This window comes from Pelobates fuscus, chromosome 3 (assembly GCF_036172605.1).
Source record: "Pelobates fuscus isolate aPelFus1 chromosome 3, aPelFus1.pri, whole genome shotgun sequence".
Lineage (NCBI taxonomy): Eukaryota > Metazoa > Chordata > Amphibia > Anura > Pelobatidae > Pelobates > Pelobates fuscus.
The window spans coordinates 70,711,906-70,725,405 of NC_086319.1; the positions used below are offsets into that span (position 1 = coordinate 70,711,906).

The following is a 13,500-nucleotide window of genomic DNA, read 5'->3' on the forward strand; positions in this document are numbered from 1 at the left end:
ATGAATATAGGGCCCCTATGTTAGAAGGGATATATATATTCACATGTGAATTATTATTTTTTGTGGCTGGCCCTCTTAAAGGGGAACACAAATATCCAGTTTAATTTCAGCTATGCCTGCATAGGAAGTGATTCAGTCTTATTATTATCAGTAGAAAAACAGAAGGATAAGGCGCTTACTATAGTAGTAGGTATACTAATAGTATTGGGCAGCAGTAACCAGCACAAGGATTCCCAACCTTGTGGCGGAAATAATGTGAACAGGTAGGGTTAGGAAACCGTGCCCTCAAACAGTGTGATACAAAAAATTTGTATACGTACAACATGTATATGCGATGGTCTAAATCCAGTTGACCTCAAAATATAAGAACATAGAGAAAAGAACAATAGTGCAATATTTTTAGCTGTAACCAGTGGGTTATGTAGATACTTTAAGGCAGTTACACTCACATTTCCCAGAGCTATCCCAGAGCTCAGCTGTTGGTGCGCGTGGACGGTACAATCCCCGTCTCAGGATATATTGTGGGATGCATCTAGTAGTTCCGGATCGGATATAGATAGTATGTAGGGAAATAAAAATCCAATAGCGCAGTATGTAATAGTAAAATATACAAATAAAATACAAAAGTAGCGTACTCACATTTGCTAGAGCACAACCTGCTCTAGTCAGTATGGCATAGGTGGTATCATCCCCACCAAGGAATATAAAGGTAACCAGGAATTGCAGCGGAATCAGGTATCCAAAATAAAATCAATAAAATAGTATGTAAAATATATACTATTTATTAATAACAAAAAAATAACATACAAATAGTCGTAAAAGTCCCACTTGACGCGTTTCACCTTAGAAGGCTTCCTCAGAAGTGTGGGTAAAGTCCTGATTCTGTCCATTTTTATAGATATTCCAAATTAATTGATGATTTCCTGGTGTAGAGAGTCTCTTCCGGTTTCCTGTAGCCACTGGTGGAACGCACGCGTCACACCGGAAGTGACGCGGCGCATATACCAGTGGGAGTGTAGGATAATACATGGTGCTTGTGCCCTACCTACTTCCTGTAGCCATTGGTGAAACGCACGCGTCAAGCCGTATAAACCAATGGTGATGTAACATATATCCCTGGCAACATAGCAACACATCTGCTGAGGGGATGTGTACTATTTTAAAGTAGTTCCGGACGTTTTTACATATATTGAATAAAGAAGAAGATATTAAAAGTATTTTACAACAAGTAAATAAAAATAAAAGAGACAGACTAATACTGTTCAAATTACAAAGTATGAACATATATATATATACACTCAAAGGTATATTTAAAACCCCTAATGACCAAAAAATTTGATAATGATGCAAGTTATAAGAGGCATCCTTAGAGTATAGGTAATACTAAAGAAAACAGCATAGAAATGTAAAGTGCACATCATGTGTCCAATTTATATACGTGTAGTAGAGTAGCTGTAGAAAGATTATATTAAGATAAAGGCACAAAAAGCAATTAGATGACTCAGCAGTACAAAGTTAAATTGATAAAGAGTGTACATACATAAAAAAAACTTTATACTGCAATGGAGAGGCAGGAGTTAAAACAGAGATAAAGGGCACAGTAAAAAGTATTGTTTTAATAATGTAAAAAAGATTATTAAAAAGTATTAATAGAACTAAAAATATAGGAGTAACCAATCTATAGTTAACACCATACAAAACATAACTTTTATAAAAAATTAAAAAGATCAAATTCCACATTTAACCCCTTTGGGTGCAGGGTATCTAATTTAAAAACCCACTCCATCTCTGTTTGTCCTATTTTTTTAATAGGATCTCCGCCTCTCCAATGGTGGTTTATTGTGGCTATACCCATAAAAGAGAGGTGTTTAGGATTATTATTATGAATGCAAAAGTGAGATGACACCGAATGATTTTTATATATTTTTTCAATATTTCTACAGTATTCATTAATCCGTACTCTTAATGGTCTTATAGTACGTCCAACATACTGGAGGCCACAAGGGCACTCCGGCAAATAAATGACATTTTTACTTCCACAGGTAATACTCTCTTTTATATTATGCATCTTGCCGATATTATTTGATTTAAACTTACTCATCTGTTTTGCTGCTGAATTAGTTCTTCTGCAGGCTAGACATGTATTACATATGAAAAAAACTTTTTTAGATTTCATAAAATTACTATTACCTTCTTCATTATCCTTAGTGTAATTCTTAGTGAGGTGTCTCTTTAGATTAGGGGCACCTCTAAACACAATTTTTGGTCTTTCAGGAATTATACCTCTAAGAATAGGATCTTCTTTTAAGAGGTGCCAATGTCTGTTAATAATCTTTCTCAGATGTTTATTTTTATCGTTTTAGTCTAGTACTATAGGTAAAGCGACCTCATTTTGTAGTTTGTTTTTTTCTTTATATATCAGGTCCCGTTGATTAACGGCAAGTGTGTCTTGTATAGTAGATTCTATCATTTTACCGTTATACCCTTTATGTAGAAAACTTTTCTTAATGTTATTAGCCTGTTCTATAAAAATAGTAGTATCTGTACAGTTCCTCCTTAATCTCGTCATCTGGCTTTTTGGAATACTTTCTAACCACGCTTTATTGTGGCAGCTTTTTGTATCAATATAATTATTAACATCCTTGAAATGTACATCCTTGAAATGGGTTTTTGTGTTAATTACATTATTGTTGAAAACATAAATCAAAAAAGCAAGAATAATTACCAGATGTTCTCACAAGCCTAATAGGGCAGAAACAGGACACAAAAACGAACCCCCCAACGTTTCGGCACCTCCTGGTTGCCTTTATCAAGGGTATAATGTTGGGGGGGGGGGGTTAGTTTTTGTGTCCTGTTTCTGCCCTATTAGGCTTGTGAGAACTTCTGGTAATTATTTTTGATTTATGTTTTTTGCCTATTATGTCACTTCACTGATATTGTTTATTTTTGCCTGTAATTTGATATTGGCTTATTAAACCAGGTTAAGTTACTATTGTGACTTTTTTGGTGTGCATTCTCTTTCTTATCATGACTACTATTTATGTTGGTATTTGAGGGAATACCAGTGAGGATTAGCACCCAGATGGTTATGCTGTTTGTTAAATAGTCTCTCCATACTTTATTTATTGTATAATTACATTATTGTTAACATAAATATTAAGATCTAGGTATGTGATTATTATTATCATCATCATTTTTATAGCGCCAACATATTCTGCACTGCTTTACAATTAGATTAAGGAACTGTTTAGAGGTGAAAAAGAACTTTATCAAATGAGCAGAACAATCCTCAATGTATGAGGATTTGAGGTCGGTGTGTATATATAATCGGGTGTCATGCCTAAGGACACTTAATGGCAGTTTTAGTATAATTTATTTGAAATCACAATGTTTAATTTGTAAAGAAGGGGCAATGAGTGAAGAAGTGCTATTCTAAGGTTAGGCCAACGCAAACGTAGGTTGTTAGCAAATGCCACTACACTGAGCTTCTACGCCCCAACCCTAAAACCTCTGATGTCCTCTACGGTTTGAAGTATGCATATTAAAAGCTCAATGGTCAGAGTTAAGGGCAAAGGTGCAAAAGAACATCCCTGCCTTGTTCCCCTTTCCAGTGAAAAATGTTAAGTTCTTTCTAAAATAATCTAAAACTTAAATGCTCCCTCAAGATTTGGTAAAAACCCTTAATAATTAAGTTGCCATGTGTTGTCTTGCATTTATGACTGTGGACAAGGTCTTGTAAATATATCCTCCTGAGACCCAGCCCATTAACTTGTGTCCTCTGTACTGGGCATTTTGTTCACATGAATCTCCTTTTATTCTTTTGAGCTACTCTATCAATCCCTGCTGTAATATAAAGAGGTCATCATGAGCTTTCCAGTGACATGTCATGTGATAAGCTGGGATGCTGGGAACTTCCTCTTCCTTTTCATTACAAATTGGAAAACCTTTTTTTCCCCCTCGGTTCCGAGGAGGATATAGGGCAGAATTTCTGGAAGTAACGCTTTCTGTTAAAGAGACAGAAAGGAATTATAATTTGGAGTCATTTTTTTCTTTTTCAGAGAGGAAAATCCAATAATATGTCCCTGGAGAACTAGCCTAGCTACTGTCCACAGTCTATTTACATCTTCCCAGCGTGGAACATTAACTAGTTATGTCAACAATTTTCTAAGTGGGCACAGAATTATTCTGAATTATATGAACCAGAGGTAAATCACCAGTTGGATGTATAGAGGATTGGAGTATTCAAACTACTTGTCAAAGATATGGAGAGAGTCCCGTCGGAGGAAAGAGTCAATGGAGAAAAAGATATTGCGCGGTTGAGACTAAAACTTGCAAGATTTTCCTACCAGGTAGAGATGTCTCTACATACTGCACTAATTTCGTATATATCCTAATGTTCTATCTTTATAATGCATTGAAAAGCAATGTATCAAAGCCAGCCTATAATGAGTTAAATACATAATATATCTTCAGCTCTTTAAGGAAAACTAATGTCCCCCACATCAGACTAGAGTACCAGTGGATGAACTTGTATACAAGGTGTGGATAAACCCAGACATTATATAAATTAGTTAATTAAAGGAAGAGAAAAATAATTCAGGATACACACCGTTCACAAAAACATCATCTTCTGAATCATTTAGTAAACAATCCTCAAATCCTAACAAAATAATTACTACCCAATGATGAGCGTCTGTTTGTGGGCAACGGGCAGTCCATTTAGTAGATTTTCAACACATATTTGCGGGATGTCTCTTTACCTCTTGGTGCTAGTGCATATAACAGACCCGGATTACAATGGAAACAGTTTATCATTTGTTAAGCAGTGTCCTTGATACCCCAGGTGTTTCTAACCTACAATTCCCACGAGCATCACCGGAGATGTGGTTCGGAAACATCTGGTCTGCCTAGGCTAACCAAAACTGTATTATAGAGCACCCCGATACCTGACCCCTAAGCCAAGTTATTTGGTGCATTTGGAAACAAATCACAATTAACGCTGTAAAATAACATTTATTGCTCTTTTTTTTTTTTTTTGGTTCCCAACAAAAACAAAACATAAAAAAAACATACAAGGCAGAGATGTCAAACTCTCCTCGAGGGCAAAAATTTTGCCACATGTTTTTGATTTCTCTAGCCTGTAATCAAGCAACAAGCATTGTCGACATTTATTTATTAACGTGTGAATTGCCCATGATGAGGATCAAACTCAAAGTAAAGATTAGATTAAATAAGCCAAGTTGGAAACATAGCTCACTTGAATAATTTTTCCTAATTCAGAAATTGTGGCTGAATTTAAATAAATTCACTTTCAATTCTCAATAATTCACACTTCAATGAATAACCCTGTAGTGTTTATTCACCAAACTTCGATTTGTAGTAAATTGAAATCTGAGCAAAGTTTATAATATAATAGCCAAAGGGTGACACATACCTCCCGAGTGTCTCTTAGTCGGGACAGTCCCTATTTTTGCCAAAATCCCACTCTCTTTCTTTTCTATCCTAATTACCCTCTTTTCTATGAGTTCTATATTGTTAGTGTGTCTGAGTGTATAACAGAGCTCCACATCAATAATACTCACAGTAATGTGTCTTTAAACTGTGTTTAGAAATCATCCTGTGTACATAAGATATATTGTTCTTGTTCTAGTTGCATACATTATTATTATTTAGTCCCCTGAAATATCTCGGCACAGCCCTGCCCTGTCCATACCCCGAGTCACACCATTAAAATTAATGTGTCCCTCTTTGTCACTTTGAAATGTTGGGAGGTATGGTGGCATAATGTAAGTTGAAGAATCTGTTTCTAAATTAGCTATTTAGCCAACATTTTGTCATCCAGATTTTATTTCCATATAGTTTAAAGTTTAGTGAATGAACCAAATGACTGAAGTTCTGATTATTATTTATAATCTTGTGTTTCATCCTATCGAGGGCTGGAATAAAGTATCCCTGATATAAGGCCATATCTCATTATACATTAAAAAGCTCTAAATACAATACAAACACTGCTTAGAATACATGGTTGGGAATGGAGGTTTAGAAATTCTATCAAAGAGGTATCTATTACTAAGTTTTTTTTTCCCATAATGCAAGAAATATATAAACAATTTACAAAAAACATAAAATAAAAACATTATGCAAAAGAAGGCACAGCCGGTTATAGTGTACATAAGCTCAAGTGCATAATAATATAAGAAGGAAAAGAGGGATTGCATCCTTTTAATGCATTGTACGAGGGCTTGCATTCATTCAATGCATCGTTTGAGATGGGAATCTTTGAAAGAGAATTCAACAGTGCTCAACACTTTGGAATAACAAATCCATACAAAACGTATTATACACATTAAATTCTCTACAATGCTAAAAGAACCGTTCGATGGTGGGATGGGTAACATGATGTAAACACTGAGACGCCCATGGAGATTGTTCTGAAAATATTCCTGGACACCAGAGGTGTTATAATAAAGAGTTATTAAATCATTTAATAAAGATGTCCATAGCAAGTGCAAAATACATCAAGATTTCTGGGTGTTAGACGATAGCAGCACTGGGGACGAAGCTCTATCGAGTCCTTGCATCTGAAGTGGCAAATGCCCGTTCAATAAGTTTGGAAACTGTAAATAAAAAAGAGAAGACAGCAAGTTAGTAAGAGATCTGCCTCTGGAGAAGTACAGCTAACACATGGAAAGTATGAGAGTTAATTTTTCAGCTCTGAAAAAAAACATTGAAAATTTTTTGCCTTTTGTCCTGTATTCATGTACATATGCAGGAAATCTACATTATCAGAGCATGGTGGCATTCGGGGTCAAAAGCAATGAGGACAAACTGGCCAACTAGTACTCCATCACAATCACGTAGTAACGCATTAGCATAGTTTACTGGTAATATTATTAAAGGCTCAGTCTTAGACCAATAAACACTTTTAATTATTGCAATTAGAGCACCCTGGTGCCATCATTTGTAAGACAGTGCACCATGCTTCTCAAGATAATTTGTAAGACCGTGCACCATGCTTCTCAAGATAATTAGTAAGGCGGTGCACCGTGCTTCTCAAGATAATTTGTAAGACCGTGCACCATGCTTCTCAAGATAATTTGTAAGACCGTGCACCATGCTTCTCAAGATAATTTGTAAGACAGTGCACCATGCTTCTCAAGATAATTTGTAAGACCGTGCACCATGCTTGTCAAGATAATTTGTAAGACAGTGCACCATGCTTCTCAAGATAATTTGTAAGGGGGGGCGGAGCCAAGCAGTGATCCGAAGCGGACGCACTTTCCCGTAGCTCCGTGGCTAGCCACGAAAAATCGCCAATAACCGGGAATATAAGCGCAGAGACCGGGACACAAATACCTCCAACCAGCAGAGGAGGTACCCACGAATACCCGGATGCCCTTCGTTTGTCCCGCGACCGCCAAAACCCGGCGCCGAGGCTCTCGGGCCTACCACGTGGGAAATTTATGGCTGCAAAGCGACTCGTACTGGCTCGGAGCGGGCCTAACAAGGGAAGCAACCCTAGAGTGCCACAGCCAAACCTCATTGATAGGAGATATGGTGCGCAAATCCCAGAAAACGACTCAACCCTCACCCAGAGACAGCCAGGACATCGGCCACATGCTGACCTCCAGGACCAGGGATGCAATACCCCCAGGCCCTGCTAAAGCACCCGACCAACCTGCTGCACAGCTCTCTATGCCGGAGGCCCCGGCGATCGCAGATGGACATGCACCGTCCACTAAACAGGACATTTACAACCTGTTGGTACACATCCAGCAAACATTTTCAGCGGAACTCAAAACAGTGCAGACGGAGGTACAGGCAGTAACAAACAGGGTCCTACAGGCCGAAGGGGATATTGCAAGCCTGCAACAGGGCATGGACACAATTAATGACACCGTACAACTACTACAAACAGCACAGGTTCACCAAGGCATCCGGATGGCCCAGCTGGAGGATAGAGAGCGGAACAAGAACATCAAAATCCGCGGAGTAGCAGACACCCTCCCGCCTGAGGAACTCCCTCACTTTGTGAGGCGCCTAGTCTCCTCCATCATGCCCGCAAAAAATGCTAAACAAATAGCCTTCGACGGTATGTACCGCATAGCAAAATCCTCACAAGCCCCAGCTCAGGCCCCACGAGACATTATTCTCTGCTGCCAAACCCTAGCCGACAAGAACAGACTCCTTAATGCAGTAAAGGGCAAGACCCCATTACAATTTGAAATGCACACTCTCACGTTTTTCCAAGACCTCAGCAGGGCCACCCTGCTTTGGCGGAAATCTATGCAGCCGATCACGAAAGCCTTGCAAGGAGCTGGGATACCCTACAGATGGACTCTCCCCAGAGCTCTCACAGTCACCAATAATGGACAGACATACAAGGCAACGGGACCCTCAGAAGAAGCCATGTTCCTCCAGACGCTTGGACTACAAGCCCGGACCAGTGCGGCGGGTACAAGCCACTCCTGGGATGCCTCCAGAATCAACCCTTTTGTGCCCAGCAGTACCGACGACTTAGTGACCTGAATCAGATCGGGACTTCCAACTATGTTATAACTCTGTTATATTTCTTTCATATTCCCTTCTCTCTCACAGTTTCACACCTTTAATTGTTACTAAGCCGACCGTTTAACTTGCATGCCTCGGACAGAACGCCATATTTAGACATGGTACATATGTTTATATAAATGTTTTTTCATTCTTCCTACTAGCTAGGGCAGACTGACATCCCTAGACCGCCAGAGCCAATGTACCAAGCTATATACCTCCGGGACCCCCACTTACGCAACCTACGTAACTAATCGACATAGGGATCAGACGCACAAAGCGACAATCCCCTCCCCCCCCCCCCATGGCCCCATAGGTTAGGGGGCAACAACACCACTACCAGGAGTTACACCTCATACCCATAGTCACCCACGGCTTGACCGAACCACCTAGTAGACTGAGGTATATGACGTTAGCAAACCTGCAATCAAACACTCCTATGTGACTTTAGCCATCACCTAGATGTATAAAATGTTAAAAAGGGGCCACCGCGTAAAGGACACCACCACTTTTGTACATCAATATTGTTTCATTATCTATTGTCTTTTGTATTGCACAATTGTATTACATCACCCGAACAAAATAAAGAATTTAAAAAAAAAAAAAAAAAGATAATTTGTAAGGCCGTGCACCATGCTTTTCAAGATAATTTGTAAGACAGTGCACCATGCTTCTCAAGATAATTTGTAAGACCGTGCACCATGCTTCTCAAGATATACCATTCGGGTATGTCTGCTCTAGAACAATGCAAGCAACAATGATGGACATTCTTTTCCCAAGAAGAGTGCTAAATTGAACCTGAAAATTAGTCCAGATCTAGAGGTGAATTCTATGGACACAGTTGTATTTTTATCTGATAACTGACTGGTAGTTTCATCAATTTTAATGTGAAAATAACTATCCATCTACCAGATCTAAATCTATTTCTTTATGATTGTATCCACCTTCTGCTTAAGGATATGATTTCCTTGAGATCCAGAATTGCATTCCTTTTCTTAGTAAGACTTATGTGGGAGACTGGAAGCATTTGCAATGACAATTGCAACTGAAGGTGAAACTATTTAAGAGTTAAACAAAAAGCACAAGGAACTAGAAAATAATAGGTGAGCTCATTTCTTATTAAGTGACAGGATTACAATTTTTTCACACTAATTACAGAAGGAGTCGGGTGTAGCCTGTTCTATTTCAGAATATGAAAACAAAATATGGGTCAATCCAACTATAGAGAAATAAAAGATAGTGCAACTCTGTTTGGTGTATATATATAATAGGGATATGTGCCAAATGGATCACTCACACTTTAACTGTGAAAACAGGCGTATCAAATTTCCTCGTGGCTCTCAGGTATTTCTCTGATTCCAAAATTATGATTTTTCAATCTCATTTATGTGGAAAAATAAGAAAAAAGCATCCAGAATGAAAAGTAGAAAGGCTTGTGCAAAGTACTAAAAGCATTTATTACTTACACGTAGGTAAGGATCAATCAGCATAAAATCAAGGATAAAACTGCCCACAATGTGTCCAACGCGTTTCTTCCCACTTCAGGGACTTCCTCAGGGACCTTGCAGCAGTGTGGCAGGTGTAACAATGAATAAAAAACATTCCCTCTCCCTCCCTCTTAAATACACCCCACAATCAATAGATAACGTCCATTCATAGGTTCCACCGGTGAAATTCAGCTGCTCGCAATTGAGGTGCGATCCCTTCCTGGTTTCGGGTATGTGAAGTCATCACGTTCCGTTACGGACGTCCGCTGTGTGTTCCACTTGCGTTCCATTTGCGTTCCACAGATTTTTACAAGTTTTTTTTCTCGGTGGATCTTTATTTCTTGTGTTTCACAATCGGTCCATCAAAGTGGGACCGTTCAGAATCGATGTGTTGTGCATAATGTGAGCATGGAGAGGGGAATGAAAACATATTTAAAAAAATATATATATATATATATGAATTTTTGCACATTTTCCCTTTCTATTGATTGTGTATCTCTGTACCTTTATATAATTCTGTAAATACAAAAATATGTAATATAAAGTTTCTACAGGCAACCATACATAGAACTATGAAGAACAATTCTCTTATTGTTTAAAAGAGTATATTTCATATATTTCAGACATTTAATTTGTTATAATGTAAATAAATATTTTTATCTATATCAATAAAGTTGAACTTGTTTTACCTATAACCGTAATATCTAAAACTACAAATTATATATAAGTTTGTTGTTTCTTTCTTTTTTTGTGTTCTTTTTCTTATATATATATGATTGAAAGAAGGAACTTTTTACACTTTTACATAGATAAAAAAGGATTGGAAAAAAAGAGAAATTGTAGGGTTTTTAGTGTATTAATCCAGTATGTTTCCCGTTGGGCCAATTTTTTAAATGAGGTTACCACCCCACCAATAATTATCTATTTTTTCTATCCCTAAAAAGTAAAAATGTTGCCAATTAAATGTGTTACAAGTATTACAATGAATTGGAACTATGTGTTTATTAGATTTTTTTTCGAATATTATTTTGATGTTCCAAGATACGTTCCTTTAATTTCCTGCAGGTTCGCCCTACGTATTGTTTCCCGCAGGGGCATTGTAAGACATAAATTATATTTCGGGTTTCACAATTTATGCTAGATTTTATATTGAACTCTTTCCCTGTTATGGTGCTTTTAAAATTTTTTACATTTAATAGTCTTTGGGTTTCACAAGCTTTGCATTTGTTGCATGAGTGAAAACCTTTTCTGTTTTCTGAACTCTATGTGAATTTTTTAAGGCATAACTGGGTGCCAATATATTTTTTCAATTTTTTGCCTTCCTAAAAATTACTGGTGCCCTTCTTGGGAGTACCTTCCCTAAAATCGGATCTTTCAACAAAATATCCCAATGCTTATTTAAAATTATTTTGATCTCATGGTGTTGTGCATTAAATTGAGTAATAAATGAATATTTATAAACTTCCTTTTGTATCCTATCCTTCTTTTTTTGGTTTAATAGTTCCTTTCTATAAAGTTTTCCAATTCTAGATGTCTCCTGTTTTAAACGGAAGGAAACGGCTTCATACACAAAAAGAGCTGCCATCATGATAATTGGCTTAATTCAATACCAAAAAGCCAATTAACTCGAATCAGGAGAAATTGTTCAAAAGATAATGATTATTATGAACAAGCAGGTCATTTATCAAATAAACTGATTTCCAAAAAATATGATAAAATTACTTTAAAACAGGAGACATCTAGAATTGGAAAACTTGATAGAAAGGAACTATTAAACCAAAAAAGAAGAATAGGATACAAAAGGAAGTTTATAAATATTCATTTATTACTCAATTTAATGCACAACACCATGAGATCAAAATAATTTTAAATAAGCATTGGGATATTTTGTTGAAAGATCCGATTTTAGGGAAGGTACTCCCAAGAAGGGCACCAGTAATTTTTAGGAAGGCAAAAAATTAAAAAAATATATTGGCACCCAGTTATGCCTTAAAAAATTCACATAGAGATAATAAAACAGAAAAGGTTTTCACTCATGCAACAAATGCAAAGCTTGTGAAACCCAAAGACTATTAAATGTAAAACAAATTAAAAGCACCATAACAGGGAAAGAGTTCAATATAAAATCTAACATAAATTGTGAAACCCGAAATATAATTTATGTCTTACAATGCCCCTACGGGAAACAATACGTAGGGCGAACCTGCAGGAACATCAAAAAAAATTCGAAAAAAATCTAATAAACACATAGTTCCAATTCATTGTAATGTAAATTTTACTTTTTAGGGATAGAAAAAATAGATAATTATTGGAGGGGTGGTAACCTCATTAAAAAAATTGGCCCAACGGGAAACATACTGGATTAATACACTAAAAACCCTACAACCAAGGGGACTCAATTTAGACATCAATTTATGGTGTTTGTTGGATTAGAATCAGTCTATTGTGGTTATACATTGTTTGCCTGTTTTAATTTCACCTTTTTATTTTATGGTGTGGGGAATTCTTTGTATAGAATTTCTATTTCCAAATATCTATTGTAATTTCTCTTTTTTTCCAATCATTTTTTTATCTATGTAAAAGTGTAAAAAGTTCCTTCTTGCAATCATATATATATATATAAGAAAAAGAACACAAAAAAAGAAAGAAACAACAAACTAATATATAATTTGTAGTTTTAGATATTACGGTTATAGGTAAAACAAGTTCAACTTTATTGATACAGATAAAAATATTTATTTACATTATAACAAATTAAATGTCTGAAATATATGAAATATACTCTTTTAAACAATAAGAGAATTGTTCTTCATAGTTCTTTGTAAGGTTGCCTGTAGAAACTTTATATTACATATTTTTGTATTTACAGAATTATATAAATGTACAGAGATACACAATCAATAGAAAGGGAAAATGTGCAAAAATTAATATATATATATATTTTTTGATATGTTTTCATTCCCCTCTCCATGCTCACATTATGCACAACACATCGATTCTGAACGGTCCCACTTTGATGGGCCGATTGTGAAACACAAGAAATAAAGATCCACCGAGAAAAAAAACTTGTAAAAATCTGTGGAACGCAAATGGAACGCAAGTGGAACACACAGCGGACGTCCGTAACGGAACGTGATGACGTCACATACCCGAAACCAGGAAGGGATCGCACCTCAATTGCGAGCAGCTGAATTTCACCGGTGGAACCTATGAATGGACGTTATCTATTGATTGTGGGGTGTATTTAAGAGGGAGGGAGAGGGAATGTTTTTTATTCATTGTTACACCTGCCACACTGCTGCAAGGTCCCTGAGGAAGTCCCTGAAGTGGGAAGAAACGCGTTGGACACATTGTGGGCAGTTTTATCCTTGATTTTATGCTGATTGATCCTTACCTACGTGTAAGTAATAAATGCTTTTTGTACTTTGCACAAGCCTTTCTACTTTTCATTCTGGATGCTTTT

General features: G+C 36.8%; 1 protein-coding gene across 2 annotated transcripts in view; it reads right to left on the reverse strand.

The window, feature by feature from the left end:
* Positions 1-5,829: 5,829 nt before the first annotated feature.
* The window catches only part of ELK3 (ETS transcription factor ELK3), a 58,767-nt gene continuing 51,096 nt past the window's right edge, over positions 5,830-13,500 (reverse strand). For both annotated transcript variants that reach the window (XM_063447171.1, XM_063447172.1), the window contains exon 5: positions 5,830-6,617. In XM_063447171.1, the coding sequence (XP_063303241.1) occupies positions 6,519-6,617 (99 nt within the window). In that variant the 3' untranslated portion in view covers positions 5,830-6,518. The remainder of the gene's footprint in view (positions 6,618-13,500) is intronic.